Genomic DNA, 20,973 nt, shown 5'->3' with positions numbered 1-20,973 from the left:
AGGGTTTTGTTTTTTTCCATGCAACTGTGTTTTATAAAAAGTTTTTTGAACTGTAGGACATGTAAATATGAGGGTTATTTAAAGGGGTTGTCTCACTTCAGCAAATAACTTTCTCTACATGATGAATACTAATACAAGGCGCTTACTAATGCCTATTGTGATTGTCCATGTTGCCTCCTTTGCTGGCTGGATTCAATTTTCCATCACATTATGCACTGCACATACCCAGGGTTTACATCCACAGCTGCAGCACAGATATGAGGTGGCTGGGACAGGGCTCTACTGCGCATGCATGCCTATGTGCGCTGCCGTCGTCTCGGCCACCAGAAAGGACTGAATTTTTTTTCCTTTAGTGTGCAAGCACGTCCATCGCTGCTGGATTGCAGGGTGGTCGTAATCCATGGAAACGAGCAGTGTATAACGTGATGGAAAAAGTAGTCCAGCAAGCAAGGGAGGCAATATGGACAATCACAATACATTAGTAAGTGCCTTGTATTAACTTTGTCTACTCTACATGATAAATGATCAATAGTTTCCAACTTCTGCATACACCTGCATGGCTGGGTCAAACATTTCCCTTGAGACAACACAACATGCTCCTTCCTGCTTCCTACAAAATCTGCTTTGTGGGGAGAGTCGGCACACCCTCATAGACATTAGATATTATGCCAATCCCACCAAAGTTGTCGAGTTCAGCCAACTTTGGCTAGGTAGGGCAACATGCCTACCCAGCTAATCGTATAGCAGACATACACATAAGAGCAGAAAGTTGCAAGGTCCCCCACATTGATCTACACCGAGTTTGCGTTGTGGTAGTAATTATGCTACGATTTCACCACAACCCAAAGTGGTTGTTTAGCCCTACACTAGTGCCTACTGTCGGAATTGGTGGTAATCATTTGGTATTTCCTGGAGACATGTGAGAAGATGGCATTGGTGAAGCCTATGTTCTCCTCCCACCGTCTCTATAGAGCACTTAACCTCTTTGGCAGTGATTTCCATGACCTATTGCTTGCACGTGTCAGGCATTGCTCAGAGATTTGTCGTAGTAATATTCTAAGGGGCTGGAGCACACTGCGGAGCCATTCAGTTGGTGAACAGAGATCACAGACATCATCAATGTGATCTTCTGATAGGTCGTAGATACATGGAAGATCATTACCCCATTTAAAATTTAGCTGCACACATTCAGGAGAATGGACTAGTAAGAGTAGCACCCGCTGTCTGGTGCTCAGTGATGTGAGCCCGCACCCAGCAGAGAGAATGGTTAGACAGCATGTCTTCTCCATCCCCAGAAGAAGGCCTTTTTGTATCCTGGAGCTTCACAAACCGATGTCTGATATTGCTGTATTATTGTCTTTTCAAACAGGCCCTTAGCTTAGGCTCCGTTCACACCTGTATTTTTTAGAATAAGAATATCACAAGCCGCAGTGCTATTTTTGCCTTAAAAAAAAATAGGTTCCACTAAACCTCTGTCTTCCAGACCGACGTTAGCAAACAGGTTAGACATATTCTGAAAATAGACACCGTACAAATTGAAAATGCCACCTGGTACCTTCATGCCATCTTTCATCAGTGTAACTGTTTATTTAAAAAAAAACTATTAATTCTGACTCAATTACAGAGTTCATACTTGCTGTTTATGCCAACATCAACATGCACACATCTTTAGAGGGTCAGAGGAGCGGAGGTGAGGCCCTGAAAGTCCTGAAATCTACTGAATTACACTGTCCGCATTGTGCGGACAATAGATTCCAGGACTCTCAGGGTCACACAGCCTTATACATCATTATAATACTGTCCAATCCTGTACGTAACCTCTTTAGGGGACAGCTACATGCGACATGTCACGCAATGTTTGTCAATGGTGCCGCAATGAGACGGTCACAAGAAATCCAGACATAGACTATCTTGGATAAATTGAGTGAGACCAAGGGTGACTTTAAAATTTCTTTAGCCTACGGTAATTAAAAAGCAAAAAAAAAAAAACTAAATAACATTCACCGGAAATCTGGGGTGTTGTGCTTTGTGTTGCCTGGGATTACTGGTCACACCCGTACTGGGAAACTCTGTGGGGTCCATACAAAGGTTTGCTATGGGACCCTATGAGAGCTCCTGGCTACAAGCCCTGTCACATGGATACACGTAGCTAGTGGTGCATTATGTCACCTACTACTATTCCATTTTGGGGCAAAAAGTTCATGAATAGTTTATAATATATCTTAGTGTTGGAGTGATATTTTACTGATAAAGCGCCCCACATCCCCTGGGAAGGGGAATAATAACGGAAGGATTTATAGCTCGCCTTCCTGCTGGATCCACACTGCATCCAATCCTTTACAGTAGGATTGTATGAAGGGATGCAGATCTTCAACCATTCTAAAGAGATTTTAGGAAATGACGTGTGGCTGACACGACTTTACTTAGTTCTTGAGTGAAAATGATGATGTGTACAAAGAACACTCTCTGTTTGCATTGTGTAACTGGGTAAGGCTGCTTTCACACTGGCGTTTTTACTTTCCGTTTCTGAGATCCGTTCAGGGCTCTCACAAGCGGTCCAAAACGGATCAGTTTGCATTCTGAATGGATAAGGATCTGCTCAGAATGCATCAGTCCAATTTCCATTCCGCTTTGGAGACTGACACCAAAACGCTGCTTGCAGAGTTTTGGTGTCCGTCTGAAGAAACTGAGCCAAACTGATCCGTTTTCACTGACGCAATCAGGCACCATAGAAAACGGATCCGCCCTCCATTGACTTTCAATGGTGTTCCAGACGTCTTGGCTATGTTACGGATAATACAAACGGGTCCGTTCTGAACAGATGCAGACTGTTGTATTATCTGAACAGATCCGTCCATGACGGATCCGCACAAACCGCGAGTGTGAAAGTAGCCTAATGCATTTTATCTAAGTCATGCTGCTGAACTTTATTTCTATGTTTCCATAGATCAGAGGGCTTCCTTCTTTTCCTCCCCAGATGAGGAGCATAGACCTGGGAGCTCAGCCTCAATGGGTGAGCAGTTGGAGGGCCAGGCTTCCTCTCAGGCCAGCACTTATTTTGGGTATGACCTCCAATGCTTTCATTTATCCTCTTCAGTACATTGCACTTCCCCAGTTATTTCCAGGGGACTGTTTTTGAACCTCAATAACCTGTTTCATCCTCTTACATATGTGGCGAAGAAGGACCGGCACTGACTTTCTTGACGATATGAAGAGACTTTTATTCAAAGCATAATAGCATCAGTGACTGTGACTGAGGATGCCGGTCCTTCTTCACTATATACTAGTGGGACGCCTTCCCTGGATGCATGCACCTTGTGCAAACCGCGGTGCCGATCATCCTCTTACATGGGATAATGAAAAACACTGTAAATAAATACCTCAGGTGGCTCCATGATTTGTCCCTATGACGCTGGCTGACCTGTTACATGTGCACTTGGCAGCTGAAGGCATCTGTGTTGGTCCCATGTTCATATGTGCCCGCACTGCTGAGGAAAATGATGTTTATTATATGCAAATGAGCCTCTAGGAGCAACAGGGGCGTTGCCGTTACACCTAGAGGCTCTGCTCTCTCTGCAACTGCTGCGTCCTCTGCACTTTAATTGACAGGTCCAGGGATGATGAGGTTTTCACTGCTTGGTCCCTATCAAAGTGCAGAGGGCGCAGCAGTTGCAGAGAGAGCAGAGGCTCTAGGTGTAACCGCAACGCCCCCATTGCTCCTAGAGGCTCATTTGCATATAATAAACATCATTTTTCTCAGCAATGCGGGCACATATGAACATGGGACCAACACAGATGCCTTCAGCTGCCAAGTGCACATGTAACAGGTCAGCCAGCGTCATAGGTGCAAATCTGCTGATGGATGCTCTTTAATGTTTTAATTTGTATAAACATAGGCGCAGTTCTGGATAATAAATGACCGTCTATGTTAGGCGTATTTCTAGCGCAGATTGCGGTGCAAGGGTTAGGCTACATTCACACTCGCGTTTAGTGCGGATCTGTCTTGTATCTGCACAGATGGATCCGCACTGATAATGCAAACGCTTGTATCCGTTCATAACGGATCCGTTTGCATTAGTCATTCAAAAAAAAAGTCTAAATCAAAATGGATCCGTCTTGACTTACATTGAAAGTCAATGGGGGACGGATCTGTTTTCAATTGCACCATTAACTTACATTGTAAGACAGATCCGTTTGGCTCCGCATCATCAGACGGTCACCAAAACGCTGCAAGCTGCGTTTTAGTGACCGTCTACAAAATGCAACGGAGACTAAACGCAGCCAAATTGATGCATTCTGAACGGATCCTTTTCCATGCAGAATGCATTGGGGTTGAACTGATCCGTTTTGTACCGCTTGTGAGAGCCCTGAAACGGATCTCACAAGCGGACCCAGAAACGCCAGTGTAAAAGTAGCCTTAGTTTGTTAGTTTTCCCTGCTCTTAATAGGTCTACAAAAGCGGTCACGGCCTGGGGACAGGTCGGCAGGACCGTCTCATTTATCATTTTCTGTGCCTGTTGTAGGCGTAGAAAATAGTTGAAATGTAAGACCGCAAGGAAGCTGGCGTACATTTAGACTGGCGCTGGATGCGACGAAGTTGTGTAGAGGCCGGCGCTTCTTCATAACTATGGCGGATCCACCGCCATCTATAGCGGTTATTAAGACCGGCATCTAAAACGCCAATCTTAATAAATGACCCCCATAATTCACTTCAGTTAGAAGAGTAGACTTGAAATGGTAAAACTCCTACTGGGTTTAATTTGTCACTTTCTTATCCAGCGCCATGTTATAGATCTTATTGCTGTTTCTCCACCGCAGGAAAGACTCTCCCACCTCACTGGCTTTGAAGGTTGAACAGCTGGAAAGCATGCTGAAGATGCTGCAGTATGACTTGAAAAAGGTATGGCGGCGTACAGGAAGCGTACTATACTTGTGGACGTGGGGCAGATTGTAGACAGGCAGTCTATAGAGGCGCCAGGTTTATCTCAGTGGCTCGCATTGTATGATAAATTTAGTGCCTAGCCAGACCCTTTTGTCTAACTTTACACCAAAATTGTGGTGATGTTTTTGCGCACACGGTCGCATCTTGAGTCACAGATTTTTTCATTGGAGCACAGGGAGAAGCAGCGGCGGTGCGGGGTAATTATATTCCATGTGAGGGGCCTGGCGCATGGGGGGGCAGTCTATAGTTTCTTTCAAAAGGGATATTTTATTGTGACAGAGCTTGGGCCCACTGGAGGATTCTCTGGAGGGTCAGTTCAACACTGAGGTGAGGGAATCTACAGAACACGGAACAGCGATATCTAGACAGGATTCCATTTTAAAAAAATTATATATGTTTTACCTGATCCAACAGAGAAGGCCCAATAATAATAAAAAACCATCCAAACTTTTTAGGCACTTATACCCAGTGGACATATACTGATCTGCTGTCTTAAAAGGGATTGTGCCAAGTTTTTAGGTTATCTGGATAGGGGATAACTAGCTGATCCCTGAGAGCCCCACTGGAGGTCCCGTTCCCCGTTCTGATGGAGCAGCATGTCGTGCGTGCGCGCCGCCACTCTATTCATTCTTTATGGGAGCAATGATGATGGCTGAGCGCTGTGGATAGGGGATAACCTAAAAACTTGGCACAACCCCTTTTAATTAAGACTATATACTTAATTTTAGATTTGTGTTCACACTTGCTTCATGGATATACATTGCTGGATCCGCGGTATATAATGGATACCAACACCACCTGACAAATCCCATTTATAATGCAGTCCGTGCTTATGTTCTTCCCATCGGATCTGATGGGAATATGCATCAGAGGCTCTGAACAGATGGGAACAGAGCCTAAAAGACAAATCTGAGAGTTCTAAACGTTTAAGAAATGGATCCGTTATTCTGTAATCTAAACCTTATTGCTGTTTAATGCATTCAGTGTTTGGTCAGTGATTAGGAGCCAAAACCAGGATTGGAGCCTCCACAGACATAAGGTATAAGGGAAAGATCTGCACCTGTTCTGTGTTTAGAGCTGTGCCTGGTTTTGGCTCAAAATCACTGATGGAAATCACTGACCGAACACTGACGTGTGAATGAGGCAATATTCCCATTCTGGGAATGCAGCCATAAATAATGGATGCTTTCATTGTGTTGCCAAGGCTTCAACCAGGCACATGTATAGATCTCTAACAGAATTTTTTCCTCGAAATAAGGGCTCGTGCGCATGAGTGCGTGTGTGCCCCGTGCTGCAGACCGCAAATAGCGCTCCACATTGCACGGGTACCGTCCATGTGCACGCTGTTTGCAGATGCGGACCCAATCACCTGAATGGGTCCACGATCTGCAAGATTCATTCAGCACCGCAAAAAAAATAGAACATTGACTTGAATGGGCCCGCACCACAAAAAAAAAAAGCACATTGTAGTGCTTCCGCTCCGTGCCTCTGCTCCGTATCTTCCAGATTGCGAACCTATTCAAGTCAATGTGTGCATGAGCCCTAAAAGGATTTTCTAAACACCACTAGCGCAAATATTTTTGCACAAGTACCGTTTCTCTGCCGCCCTTTCCGATTTTTCCGGAAAAGGGGCATGGTGAAGGGTGGGGCACTGGCATATTTATCTGCTTTTACAACCGTTTTCTGGTGTAAAAGACAGAAATCTACGCCAGCTAGTAGGCACGTGGACTGCGAAGCTGCGCCTAATTCATGGTAACGTGGTCATAAATTAGGCACAGCCTTCGGCAGCACTTGGGGATGTCATAGACCAGCGTAAAAGGCCAGTCTATGATAAACTCCCTCCATTATATTTTTATATTGGTTTCCCTGGACACAGCCATGGCCAGCAGAATGAAACCATCCATTGTTCAAATTGCTTCAGAGAACTGAGAAATGGTACAGAGTGCAGAAAGCGAAGTGTATATTAACCCTGTGCGCAAACCAGGCCAGCGTGTATTCTAGATGACCTTACGCCACATGATTTGAGATTGTTCATAAACCTGTACACTTATCAGTAAGGCGTCCCTCTCCCAGAGGAGGTTTCAATGCTGGTAATTGGAGACCTGCAAATAGCCTGCGTAGGAGACTTCTTGGCAGGTTCCTCTGACTCTGCATCTGATGGTTCCCTCACAGCAGGAAGGGGACGGTCCCCGGAATGCCTTTGTTTAACCATCAACTATGCCGACTTCTTTCTCATCAGCCGCCTCCTGGTATTAAACCTTACGTGTTGTTGTCAGATTTGTATTTGATTTTATTGCAGTTTTATTGCCAAGATGCATTTAGCTCTAAATCGGCTTCATGTTTGGTAAAGTATATGGAGAGTATACATCGCATTTCAACAACGGTTTGCAAGCAAATCTTGCAGCAATGAATATGCCTTTTATTATTAATGGTGTTTTCCCGTAAAGGGCTATTCTGCTTGTTAAAATTCATCCACTATCCACAGGACAGGGGGTAACTATTAGATCAATGAGTGTCCTACTGCTGGGACAAGAATGGGTACCCCCTACTCTTCGGAGCGGCAAAATGCCACTCCATTCATCTGTATGGGACCTACTGGAAGTAGCTGTCTCCTGAACTCCCATAGAGATGAATGCAGTGGCAATGCGCATGCTAGACCATTTTGACGGCCATTAAAAAAAAAACTTTCACATGGTGTCTGACTGGGGCCCACCAGTAAAATTTATTTTGGGGGCCCACCGTTCGGATGCATTCAAATATTACCTTGCTCGCACAGCAGCAAGAATATGGGGGTCACTGCAGCAACTTTGAGAAGGTAGGTCCTGGGAAAGGAGGACATTGGCAGCTTTCCTCTATACCTAGAAGTCATCTCAGCTTTGATCGGATCTATAATAATAAACTGGGGAGTTTCTTTAATAATCTATCAAGTTTTTCTCTATGAACATAGGCTGGTTGAGGTGCTGTACATTGAGTATATGCATGTAGTGCAGTAAGTCTACTGTTTTATGTGCCACTTGTGCCGGGGGTGGGAGACTAGGGGCCCACCGGGGGGTTCACCTGTACCCCTGTGGGCCAGTCCGAGCCAGCATGTCCGTATGATCGTAGCCTTAGGCCACCTGCACATAGGATCCGCACAAATTTCCGTGCAGATTTATGTTGGTTTCTGCACCATAGCCACAATTTCTAATTGCAGATTTTGGTGCGAATTGGAAGGCGGTATGTTACAGAGCAGGAGGATACCTGATCATTCTGGGCTTTTGACGTCAAGAAGACAGTCCTATCAGTGACTGGCAGCCTTCCCTCTATGACTGTGTATACTAATAGCTGTCAATCAATCACTGATAGGACCTCCTCCTGGACTTCAAAGCCCAGAATGAGCAGGAATTTAAAGTTTTCCTCATACAGATTAATTGTTTCTGGGCAGCAGATCGCAGTTTACATACCATGATCTGCTGCCCAGAAACAATGATTTAATGTGCTGCATAAACTATGAATTGACCGGATAAAGGAACATTTTGCTCATACATTGGATGATTGGAGGCACATTTACATGGCCTGTTATGAGGAACGAGCACTCGTAGCAACGTTTGTTCCAAATAATTGGCCTGACAATTGTGCGATATGAATCTACCTTTACTGTTTGGGTCAGAAGTGGCTAGAGAGTTGGTCAGGCATGCTCGGTCAGGCATTCTCCTTTTGATGGAAAATCAAGATTGCAATGGGTGGGAATTTCCAGTGGTCACATCATTTATAAAGCACAATTTTTAAAAATATAAAATTCACTTGCAATAACGACCCCTTTATTCAGTCCACCTTTGTTTAGATAGAAGCAGCGGTCCAAAAGGAACAACTAGCCCTGGTACTGTAGATAAGGGCTACGTGGGGATCAATACTGGTGACATTGCAGGTAGAGATGGCCCATAGAGAATCATACTGATCGTAATATATGTGGAATTTAATATCCATTGATTGGATTCATTTAGTAGTCCCCTAGAGGGGGCTTTCTTACCCGCCATGTAGGGCTGCAATGATTAATCAAAGTGATCGATAATATTCGATAACTGGATTCGTTGCTATGCGGGGTGGGAGCGGGCGGTCAGGGTCCTTAACCAGCAGTAACTTTTACTTCAACTTTAAATCAGCGCATCTTTACTAACTTACAATGAAACTCCGGTAACAGGCAGAGCGGGCGGCGGCGGCATTATGTCACTTACTCACATGACGCGCCTGCTTCATTCATAAAGTGGGCGGAGCAGGCGCATCACGTGAGTGAGTGCTCCGCCTGTTACTGGAGCTTAATTGTATTTGTAAGGTAATAAAGATCATAGAGCTAATTTAAAGTTTAAGTAAAAGTTACTGCCAGTTAAGGCCTCATGCACACGACCGTTGTTTTATTCCGTGTCCGTTGTGCCGTTTTTCGTGATTTTCTGCAGACCCATTGACTTTCAATGGGTCTGTTTAAAACTCAGCTAATGCACCGTTTGCCATCCGCATCCGTGGTTCCAGTCCGTAAAAAAATATATAACCTGTCCTATTATTTTCGCGGAAAACGGTTCACGGACCCATTCAAGTCAATGGGACTGCTAAAAAACGCGGAGGCACACAAGATTGTCGTCCGCGTCCGTTTTTTTCCTATCATTTGCATGGCAAACCTGTCTTAGACTTTTTTTTTTTACTTTCCTTTATGTCTGGTGGTCCTCCAAAAATAAAGGAAGACACACGGAAACAAAAATGGATCGCGGAACGGAACACAACAACGGTTGTGTGCATGAGGCCTACGGAATAGTCTGAATACTGATGTGGCCGGTGTATTGGTCGATCTGTGGATGGCACTGTTATGGGGGAGATCTGTGGATGACACATATAGCATACGATGCTATATAGTGTCATCCATAGATCCCCCCCCATAGCAGTGTCATCCACTGATCCCCCTCCCCATAACAGTACCACTGCCACCCACAGATCCCCCTCCCTATAACACTGCCATCCATCAAAACAGTGCCATCCACAGATCCCCTCCATAACAGTGCCATCCACAGATCCCCTCCATAACAGTGCCATCCACAGATCCCCTCCATAACAGTGCCATCCACAGATCCCCCTCCCCATAACAGTGCCATCCACAGATCCCCCTCCCCATAACAGTGCCATCCACAGATCCCCCTCCCCATAACAGTGCCATCCACAGATCCCCCTCCCCATAACAGTGCCATCCACAGATCCACTCCATAACAGTACCATCCACAGATCCACTCCATAACAGTACCATCCACAGATCCCCCATAACAGTGCCATCTACAGATCACCCCCATAACTTTTTTACATTGTAATGCAAAATTTGTATAATTATGTAACTCCTAAATTTGTTTTAATATGGCATTTGAACATAATTTTTGAAGTAAAATCATATAAAACCCTTTTTTTTGTCATTTTGGTGTTCTTTCCCGATTTAATCAATGAAATTATCGACAACTAATCGATTATTCAAATAATTGTTAGCTGCAGCCCTACCGCAATGTTGATACAGTTTCTGCAGCCACTGTTAGGAATGTATCGTAAAGGGAAGTAAATTAGATATGCGACATTCACCCCTCCTTATTGTCTAGTCTCAATTGGGTTGCCCTTGTTCTGATATTGATGACCTTTGCGAAGTCATAAATACAGTGGGATGCGAAAATTTGGGCAACCTTGTTAATCGTCATGATTTTCCTGTATAAATCGTTGGTTGTTACGATAAAAAATGTCAGTTAAATATATCATATAGGAGACACACACAGTGATATTTGAGAAGTGAAATAAAGTTTATTGGATTTACAGAAAGTGTGCTACAATTGTTTAAACAAAATTAGGCAGGTGCATAAATTTGGGCACCACAAAAAAGAAATGAAATCAATATTTAGTAGATCCTCCTTTTGCAGAAATTACAGCCTCTAAACGCTTCCTGTAGGTTCCAATGAGAGTCTGGATTCTGGTTGAAGCTATTTTGGACCATTCCTCTTTACAAAACATCTTTAGTTCATTCAGGTTTGATGGCTTCCGAGCATGGACAGCTCGCTTTAAGTAACACCACAGATTTTCAATTATATTCAGGTCTGGGGACTGAGATGGCCATTCCAGAACGTTGTACTTGTTCCTCTGCATAAATGCCTTAGTGGATTTTGAGCAGTGTTTAGGGTCGTTGTCTTGTTGAAAGATCCAGCCCCGGCGCAGCTTCAGCTTTGTCACTGATTCGTGGACATTGGTCTCCAGAATCTGCTGATACTGAGTGGAATCCATGCGTCCCTCAACTTTGACAAGATTCCCAGTCCCTGCACTGGCCACACAGCCCCACAGCATGATGGAACCACCACCATATTTTACTGTAGGTAGCAGGTGTTTTTCTTGGAATGCTGTGTTCTTTTTTCTCCATGCATTACGTCCCTTGTTATGGCCAAATAACTCAACTCAATTTTAGTTTCATCAGTCCACAGCACCTTATTCCAAAATGAAGCTGGCTTGTCCAAATGTGCCGACCTCAAGCGGCACTTTTTGTGCTGTGGGCAGAGAAAAGGCTTCCTCTGCATCACTCTCGCATACAGCATCTCCTTATGTAAAGTGCGCCGAAGAGTTGAACGATGCACAGTGACTCCATCTGCAGCAAGATGATGTTGTAGGTCTTTGGTGCTGGTCTGTGGGTTGACTCTGACTGTTCTCACCATTCGTCGCTTCTGTCTATCCGAGATTTTTCTTGGTTTTTCACTTCGAGCCTTAACTTGACCTGAGCCTGTGGTCTTCCATTTCCTCAATATGTTCCTAACTGTGGAAACAGACGGCTGAAATCTCTGAGACAGCTTTCTGTATCCTTCCCCTAAACCATGATGGTGAACAATCTTTGTCTTCAGGTCATTTGAGAGTTGTTTTGAGACCCCCATGTTGCTACTCTTCAGAGAAAATTAAAAGAGGAGGGAAACTTACAATTGACCCCCTTAAATACTCTTTCTCATAATTGGATTCCCCTGTGTATGTAGGTCAGGGGTCACTGAGCTTACCAAGCCAATTTGAGTTCCAATAATTAGTTCTAAAGGTTTTGAAATCAATAAAATGACAACAACAGTGCCCAAATTTATGCACCTGCCTAATTTTGTTTAAACAATTATAGCACACTTTCTGCAAATCCAATAAACTTCATTTCACTTCTCAAATATCACTGTGTGTGTCTCCTATATGATAGATTTAACTGACATTTTTTATCGTAACAACCAACGATTTATACAGGAAAATCATGACGATTAACAAGGGTGCCCAAACTTTCGCATCCCACTGTATCTAGCATCAGAGCAACCCCAATTAAAAAATAAAACTAACTATTCAAATATGGGAGATATTTCCCTTGTGCTGTTGAATGTTGTAATAAAAGGAACAGGCACAAGGTAATATATCAGAAGTTGCTTACTAATGATCCTATGTGTTTGTTATAGGAAAAGGAAGATAAAGCAAATCTTCAAGCTGAAGTGCAGCTCTTACGAGAGGACAACCTACGCTTGCAGGAAGAATCACAGAATGCAACTGCAAAGTTGAAGAAGTTCACAGAATGGGTGTTCAACACTATAGACATGAGCTAATAACGGACGATACAGACTTGTACAGAGCCGAACACTCCTTGTGTCCAGTCGAGTGTGTCCCGTAGACCTTTAGCTTTAACTGCACCTGGATCCAAGTGTACATAGAAAGAAGCCGCAGCGTTTCACATCTCTCTACTTTTAGACCTGCCTGCATGTGTCCAGCAAAGTGTCACTTCTACACACTGCCTATGTTCTGAGAGTTACACAGAATATGAAATCTATTAGCTGAAATGTGAATATTTGAGAAGTAAATCTTGTACAGTTTTGAACGCAAAAACAAATGCCAAACCTGGTCGCTTTTTGGGCAATAATCCCCGAGCAAAAAAAAATAAAATGACTATTCCTTTGGCTCTGAATGGGTTGTATCACTTGAAATAAATTTTCTTGTGCAAATCCGCATAAGAAAGCAAATTAAGCCATCTAATAAGAAGAAGAAACATCGCCGCTGACGCGCTGTGTATGTTTTCCATTGAGCAATGGAATTTTGGTTGTGTTTTTATTGTAGTACGGTGTTTACCACAGTCTTTTCATTTTCCTTTTTTACCCCACTAGTGTAGATAGTTACTTGTACCTCAACTTTCAATTTGTAAAATAGCAATAACCTCCAATCCACTGATAAATTATAGGTACAGGGAGATTACGCATTCGTTTTTTTGGCTGTCGCATAAACATGGAAAAGACCTTCTGCCATCATGCATTCAATAGAATTCTATTTTGCATTTCTTAACTATAGTAGCCTGTACTAATAATCTGTTAAACTGTACAGGACCATGGATTGTCTGTCCCTGGTGGACCTTTTTCGTATTGAGCCCTGCGTCGTATTCAGAAACTTCATTATTTTTTATTTTTTTTGTTAATTGAACACTAACGTTTGCTTCTTTTATCGTTTTCTAGAAGCACATATCACAGCGAACAATTTCAAATTCAATATTCTTCGTAGTGACCTTGTCTGAACAGTCCCCTCTGCCTGTAAAATTGCTGTACAAATATTGTACAGTCATAATTTGGGCTATTTATTTCAGCAATATAGAGGATAAAGCTACAGCGTTCAGTCACCTGCACTTTTATGTTCCACTATACATGGAAATCTACATGGCATCAAAATGGACAGTTGAAAATTTACCTATAACATGAATTTTTAAACCAAACCCTATATTTGCTACCAGATTCTATCTAGGCAGAGAGATTTATATTTTGTAAGAAAATGTAATTTGTTCTCTGAAAATATTGTTTGCAATGCTTTTTATTAGTAATGTTTGTGACACTTTTGTTTTTTTGCAATGTTTAAAAAAAAAAAAAGTGCTTTTTGCTTTTTTTTTTTTGGTCTTGTTTTTAATTGCTTAAAACGATGTGTACAGAAATACTTTATTCACTCACATGGCAAAAAGCTTACAGTTCAGTTATTCACCCTGCCAGAGTCGTTTGGTAAGTTGTTATCATGGAGATCAAAAAGTGTTTGAGTGTCTTTTTTTTAATGACTGTATGAAGGAGATTTATATAATAATGCCTGGTATCACTTGTACATTGAATTATAATTTTTTTTTTTTCCCCGCAAGCCTCTCTCAACCGTTCTGAAATCTTTGATTTCTCCTCTTCAAAAAGGGAGGTGCTTGAGGAAGGCTATTTATTAGAAATTTGCAACAAAGTTATTGTATCTGAGGTTGCAGAGAAACTTGTAAAATCCTGAAAATAAACTGGTTTTAAAAGTTTACTGCTTTTGGTTATTTTTTGTGAGCAACTCAGAAATCCAGGTTGACACTAGTTTTTATTTTTATTTTTTTCAAAATCTTTTTCTCCGAGGCTTTTGTAAATTTATTGGTGGCCCTAATTTATATACCCAGCAAAAAACACATCATCAACCCCTTTAAGTGGACCCCAGTAAATGCAGCAGAGATTACATTTTGGGGGCTCGTGCTACATATGGCCCATGTAAGAAAGCCAGAAATTAGACAGTGTTGGTGTAAACGTGTTTTCTACCGCACTCCAATTTATAGTATGGTCATGACCCGGCACGGATTCAAATCAGTTCTGAAATTTTTGCATTACAATGATAATGCACAGTGCTTGCCCCCAAAATGACCCAAGATTTGATCTATTTAAAATTAGGCCAGCGCTTAACCACTTCAGCACCAAGTTTGCTGAGGTGTACACTCCCGAAAAAAACATCTGTAGAGTTGACATCTGTCGTTTATACTTTTTAAAAGGGAGGGTAAAATCCAATAACTGCCCAGCAAAAAGGGCAATGTATTGCATTAAAATGTATAAACCAGGCATGTCCAATCTGCGGCCCTCCAGCTGTTGCTAAACTACAACTCCCAGCATGCCCTAATAGCTGTAAGCTATCCAGGCATGCTGGGAGTTGTAGTTTAGCAGCAGCTGGAGGGCCGCAGTTTGGACATGCCTGGTATAAGCTGTGTGAGAGTCCCTCTGGGTACATCCACAGGTTCTAGGTTCAGGAAGGTAAGAACACCAGGATTTAACCTCGCCTCCCACTGCTGGACCAAGGTTACCACTTTTGTGGATAACTTCTACACCTGCATACCACTGTTTAAGGGTTCATGCACACGAACGTGTGTGGCCTGCAAACAGCGGGTCCACAATATACGGGGCACCAGCCTTGTGCGCTCCGTATCACAGGTGTGGACCCATTCACTTGAGCACTTCTGTGGGATTTCGGTCCATCCCAAAAAAATATAACATGACTGAATCTTTCAGATCGCGGACCCTTTCAAGTCAATGGGTCTGCAAACAGTAGGCACACGGCCGTTGCCCGTGCACTGTGGACCGCTTTTTGCAGTCTGCAGCACGGGGCACACAAGTTCTAAGTCCTTAAATTCTAGATGTACTGTACTTTGCGGCACGTTACTCAAAAATCTGAGAGGCCTCCCTAGATCCCTGCTCAGGCATCCATTCAGAAAGGGCGACAACAGGGCTCTCCTCAATAAGAACATGTTAGTGGTTAATTACAAGAGGGATGTCCTTATACTGACCACGGTTTGTGTTAACAGCACCTCTTGTGCCACTATATCCAAGCCAGGCTCCAGACATGGGAGAGGTTGATCTGAAGCCGTACAGTGCCATGCAGAAAACAAAGGTGTGGTACAGATGGCACTGTATAATTACGTGTTATTTAAATCTGCATGCCAAATGGGAATATTCCTTCAATTTCAAGAGGTGGTGATTAGAGATGAGCAAATTTCATATTTTAAAATCCTCCCCTGCATAAAAAACGGGACGGATCCGTTTTGCAGCTCATAGACTTCTATTATGACAGAATGAATAACGGAATCCCTCTAAAGACATTCCGGTATGCATTCAGTCATAAAATGCAATTCTGCTTTTACCAACAGACGAAGTGTGAACGAATTTCATAAGCGGAAATTCACTCATCTCTAGTGGTGATCATTGGTGCCTGTATTTTACCATTTTCCTGAAGTCTCCCAAATGGCAAGGAAGGGAAGGTCCAAAAAAAAAAAAGATGCAGAGTGGTTCCAAAAGGGGGATATGAAAGGACATAATTTATCACTGTGATACTTGCCTAGAAAACACATCCTCTGCATAAAGGATTTCTTCAAAATGTACCACTCAACCATGGATTATTAACTTCATCCTTTACATACCCTGTAATATTACCACCTTATTACACTCTGATATACTCTGCACAGGTTACATATTCACTTTTCACCATCCATTACACATTCATTTCTCAAAAACACCTGTGGTCAAAATGCTCGCTACACCTCTCAAAAGATTCCCCGAGGGGTGTAGGTTCCAAAACGGGACTAGCACATCCATGAGGCTAACATACAAACAGCAAACAAAATATGGCAGCCCCCTGTTATACATGCAAACAATGGAACTAGGAATTAGGGATTACTTTGGATTCCAGTGGTTTTATACATGGAAAAAAAAAAAAAAAAAAGGTCTTCACGCACATTTTTGATCATACGTGTGTCGGCCCATCTACCAACGTCAAGGTGGATTCTGCAGATGGGTGCCTTCCACTATCAGAACTGCCTCTCCTGGGCCCAACCTAAGCTTACAATGTTCAGTGCGGTGTAGGAACCAGCTATATTCATACTCTGCTTAGAAGCCCTGGGCAGGGAGAGCTTAATCTAAATACTGACAGTTTTATGTCACTATGATTCTGTATAAGTAAGGTCAAGCAGCGACACACAGCATTATAAATCATGATTATGCGCAAGCTCCTGCAATTGCAAAATGGAGGATCATGCTCACACATAGAGCGTGGTTCCTGCAATGGACTCGCTCGTGTGAAACAGCCCTAAAGATACCAGAGTTTTACATATAATTGTCCGGTGTATATATGCCGGATTGATAATCCAGGGATGGACAGGGAATATCACTGTCTGCACTGTCAATACATTGTATTCCCTTACGTCCTACCAGCAGCACAGATGGGGTTAACTGCCCCCGTGGACTGGTAGGACCGGCGGAATTTTAATGAGCCCAAGAACCAGTAAACGATCTTCAGCTCCCTGAAAGGGAGGAGATCACCCCCCAGCCCACCGTGTTTTTTTCTGTCCTTTGGACAGGTTGGACTGGCGTATCGCTCCCTTTCAGGGAGCTGAGAGTGTCAGGGGCTCCTTTCGTCTATATAGGATCGCCCCGTTTTTTGGCTCTCTTTCTTTGCCTTTATTTTAGGCTGATTGCGGTGATTTTTTGTACCTGGGGACCGTCGGGGAGTGGGGTGTCCCCCTCCCCTCTCCTTTCAGTTTTTCTGGTGTCCGTTCCTTCTCATCGCCACATGCATGCGGCTCTATGGGCGCCGCCATCTTCCGGAAGTGACGCGCACTTGGTGCGCTACGTCACTTCCGGTTTCTTCGCAGCGCGATCTGAGGTTTTTATCCTCACCTCCCTGATTAAAGTTGCTCCCCTATATACATCCTGGGATCCAGGATGAACCAGGGGAGCTATCTACAGCAGGTTGAGCCAGTATTGGCTCTCTTATATATCTGGGCTATTCACGATCTGGGACCCGCCCAGGGGGCGGGGCTTTCTCCTTTTAAGCGCCCAGAGCCTGTCATTCAGTGCTCTGGTTGCATCGCTTTGACAAGCTAGCTCCAGAGTTCCCTGCGCCTTGTGATATCCTTAGTAGTATTGCTTGACGTGGGTTTGTGTGTTCCTCTGCTGCAGCTCTATTTTTCTTCTAGTGCTGGTGGGCCCCCTTAAGGTCTTGTTTTTCCACCTCCAATTTTTTTAGGTGTTATGACCTGTCTTTTCTTTCCAATTACAGACTATGGCTTCCCCCAGGGATCCGGATCAGCGAAAGTCTGGGGCCAAGAGGAAGCATTTGGCGTGTTTTGATTGCAACACGCCCTTAGACGACGGCTGTCCCTATTCTAGGTGTGAGAGTTGTCGCACGACATCCACGGAACCCACGATGCAGGAAATGTTTCAGTGGACGAAGACATACGTGGATGATTCCATTAAGGGAGTGGTGCATTTACTCAATGAGAGGTTACCAGCACCCTCTCAGACTCCCATGGATGTGGTCGCTCCAGTCGCACCAGTCGAGAGACCTACCCCCTGGTCGGTGGGGTCTTCTTCTGAGGAAGAAGAAAATACTTCTTGCTTTTTCCCTCCAGAAAAGACGCAGAAGTTACTTAAGTCCATCAGGTCGGGGGACCAGGATGTTGACATTGGGGAGTCCTCCGATCCCGCCGTACGGACACAGCGTGTCTTCAGAGCGGATGAGACCCTTCTCTCTGTGATGCGCACAGAATGGCGCAAACCTGAGAAAGGCCCAGTTCTCACCAGAAAGTTTAAACTCATGTACCCGATGGCTAAACCCTTGGTGGAATCGTGGGGTTCCGTTCCCAAGGTGGACATGGCTATAGCCAAGTTGTCCCGGCGCACTCTAGTCCCCGCAGACGATGGGTCTAGTCTGCAGGACCCTCTTGATCGGAGGGCAGAGTGCACCCTTAGGAGGAGTTATGCGGCGGCCGCTGCCTCCGCATCAACTTCAATCGCGGCCACTGAAGTAGCCACCTATTTACGCTCTAGGCTCAACCAGATCCAAACAGACGTGGACCAGAGCGTATCCAGGGATGATATCCTGGCAGCCTTCAAATCAGCCAACCTGGCTATGGACTTCCTAGTTGACTCCACCCAGATGCAGCTGAAGCTGGCCGCCAAAACTATGGCCTTAGTTTCGGCTGCCCGCAGACCACTTTGGCTGAAACCCTGGATCGCGGACAACGCGTCCAAATTCAACCTCTGTGGGCTCCCCTTCGAACCAAACAGGCTGTTCGGGTCCGAATTGGACAAGATAATGGAGGGGCTCTCCGACAAAAAGGGGAAGAGCCTCCCCCAGCAGCCCTTTCGGGGACGCCCCAGGCAGGGAAAGAGGCGCGAAGGACGCCCGGGGCAGCAATCTAGGCGCAGAGATTGGGGGGGACCGTCTCGTAAGTATTCGAGGCGCTCCCGTAAACCCGCCAAGGAGGCAAAACCCTCCTGACTATGGGCCTCATCGAGGCTCTTGGATAAGCCCTGCTGCCCCTGCAGTGTCTCCTCTAGACTTTCCCATACCACTCCCCCAAACACCCGTGGGGGGCCGTCTCTCCTTTTTCAAAGACTCCTGGAGTCAGTTGATCGCAGACCCTTGGGTTCTGAACTTAGTCTCCGTCGGGTACCGGGTAGACTTTCTCTCTCTCCCCCCAGAGAGATTCGTCGCTACACGAAACTTCGCGCCGGCCAAACAAGTGGTCCTGGAATCTTACATCCAGGACTATATCTCCAAGGGAGCCCTAGAGGAGGTGCCGGCAGGGGAGAGAGGCCTAGGCATTTATTCACCAGTGTTCCTGGTTCCCAAGAAGACGGGAGACCTCCAGATTATCATCGATTTGAGATTTCTCAATCGATTTATAAGGAAAACAAGGTTTCGTATGGAAACCATAAGGTCAGTCACCCATATCCTCAACCTCGGGGATGTCATGGCTACCCTGGACCTCAAAGATGCTTACCTTCACATCCCGATCCATTCCTCCTTCCGGAAATTTCTCAGGATCGCGGTCCAGATTTCAGGGGTTCGCAGGCACTTTCAGTTCACCGCGCTCCCCTTCGGAATCTCTTCTACCCCCCTTATCTTCACCAAGGTGGTGGTATCGGTGGTGGCAGCATTGAGACTCCAAGGGCTGACTATCATTCCTTATCTGGACGATTGGCTTTTCATAGCCTCTTCAGTTCCGATCCTTACCCACCATCTTCAGATCGCAATCTCCTTTCTTCTCCGCCTAGGCTGGATCATCAACTGGCAGAAGTCGAATGTGAGCCCATCATCTTCAATCCAATATTTAGGATTCGTGGTCGACTCTGTGGAGATGTCCCTCCGGTTGACTCAAGAAAGGAAAGCACGGATTCAGGACCTGGCAAAGGTCCTTCATGTCCCTCGTCGAGTCTCTATTCGGACTCTCATGAAGATGGTGGGGCTCATGTCAGCGGCTGCGGACGCAGTCCCTTGGGCGCTATGGCACCTCCGTCCTCTTCAGTCGGAGGTCTTACACTTATGGAATGGCAGCCCTGCGGGGCTAGATTCCCTGTGCTCCCTGTCCGGTCAAACCCGGAATTCCCTCAGATGGTGGTTTCGGCTGCCAGCAGGGAAGTCTATGACCCAACCAGTTTGGGTCATATTGACTACAGACGCGTCCCTTGTAGGCTGGGGCGCTCACCTGGACGGATCCCAAGTGCAGGGATCTTGGTCCCCCCTGGAGCGGCATCTTTCTTCCAATCTTCGCGAGATGCGAGCTATCCGGCTAGCCCTCCTTCACTTCGCCCCTCAGATTCGGGGCAAAGCGGTGAAAGTCCAGTCAGACAATATGACTGCGGTTCTCTATATAAACAAGCAGGGAGGCACAAGGTCATTACCCCTTCTATCAGAGATCGGGGTGATTCTTCGGTGGGCAGAGCTGAACCTTTCCCATCTATCTGCCGTTCATATCCGAGGTTCCCTCAATATGATAGCAGACCGCTTAAGTCGAGGATTACCGACCATGGAGTGGTCTCTGCATCCGGAGGTCTTCAGGCAGCTAGTTCACAGTTGGGGTATGCCAGAGGTGGACCTCATGGCAACCAGGTTCAACGCCAAGGTGCTGAGGTTCTGTTCCCTGTACCGGGAAGACAACCCCCTGGCGATAGATGCTCTGTCGATACCGTGGAGGTTCAGGCTGGCTTACATCTTCCCTCCTTTTTGCATGATACCGAGGGTATTGATGAAAATCCGTCAGGATCAGGCCTCGGTAATAGCCATCATACCGTTTTGGCCCAAAAGATCCTGGTTTACCCAGCTCATTCAGATGAGTCGGGGACAATACTGGAGACTCCCCCCGGAGCAGACCCTGGTGTCGTGGGACACTCACCTCTGCCCAGATCTGCACAGGTTCAACCTGACAGCCTGGAGGTTGATCAGCC

The 20,973-nt window shown here is 45.1% G+C and overlaps 1 protein-coding gene across 6 annotated transcripts in view; it reads left to right on the top strand.

Moving 5' to 3' along the window:
• SIPA1L1 (signal induced proliferation associated 1 like 1) overlaps positions 1 to 14,253 on the top strand; it is a 232,494-nt gene extending 218,241 nt beyond the window's left edge. For all 6 annotated transcript variants that reach the window (XM_044272804.1, XM_044272806.1, XM_044272807.1 and 3 more), the window contains 3 exons: positions 2,948 to 3,062; positions 4,819 to 4,900; positions 12,400 to 14,253. In XM_044272804.1, the coding sequence (XP_044128739.1) occupies positions 2,948 to 3,062; positions 4,819 to 4,900; positions 12,400 to 12,543 (341 nt within the window). In that variant the 3' untranslated portion in view covers positions 12,544 to 14,253. The remainder of the gene's footprint in view (positions 1 to 2,947; positions 3,063 to 4,818; positions 4,901 to 12,399) is intronic.
• The last annotated feature ends 6,720 nt before the right edge of the window (positions 14,254 to 20,973 follow it).

This window comes from Bufo gargarizans, chromosome 11 (genome assembly GCF_014858855.1).
Source record: "Bufo gargarizans isolate SCDJY-AF-19 chromosome 11, ASM1485885v1, whole genome shotgun sequence".
NCBI classification, from domain to species: Eukaryota; Metazoa; Chordata; class Amphibia; order Anura; family Bufonidae; genus Bufo; species Bufo gargarizans.
The sequence above is the reverse complement of the archived record's forward strand: the minus strand, read 5'-3'. Positions and strand labels throughout refer to the sequence as shown.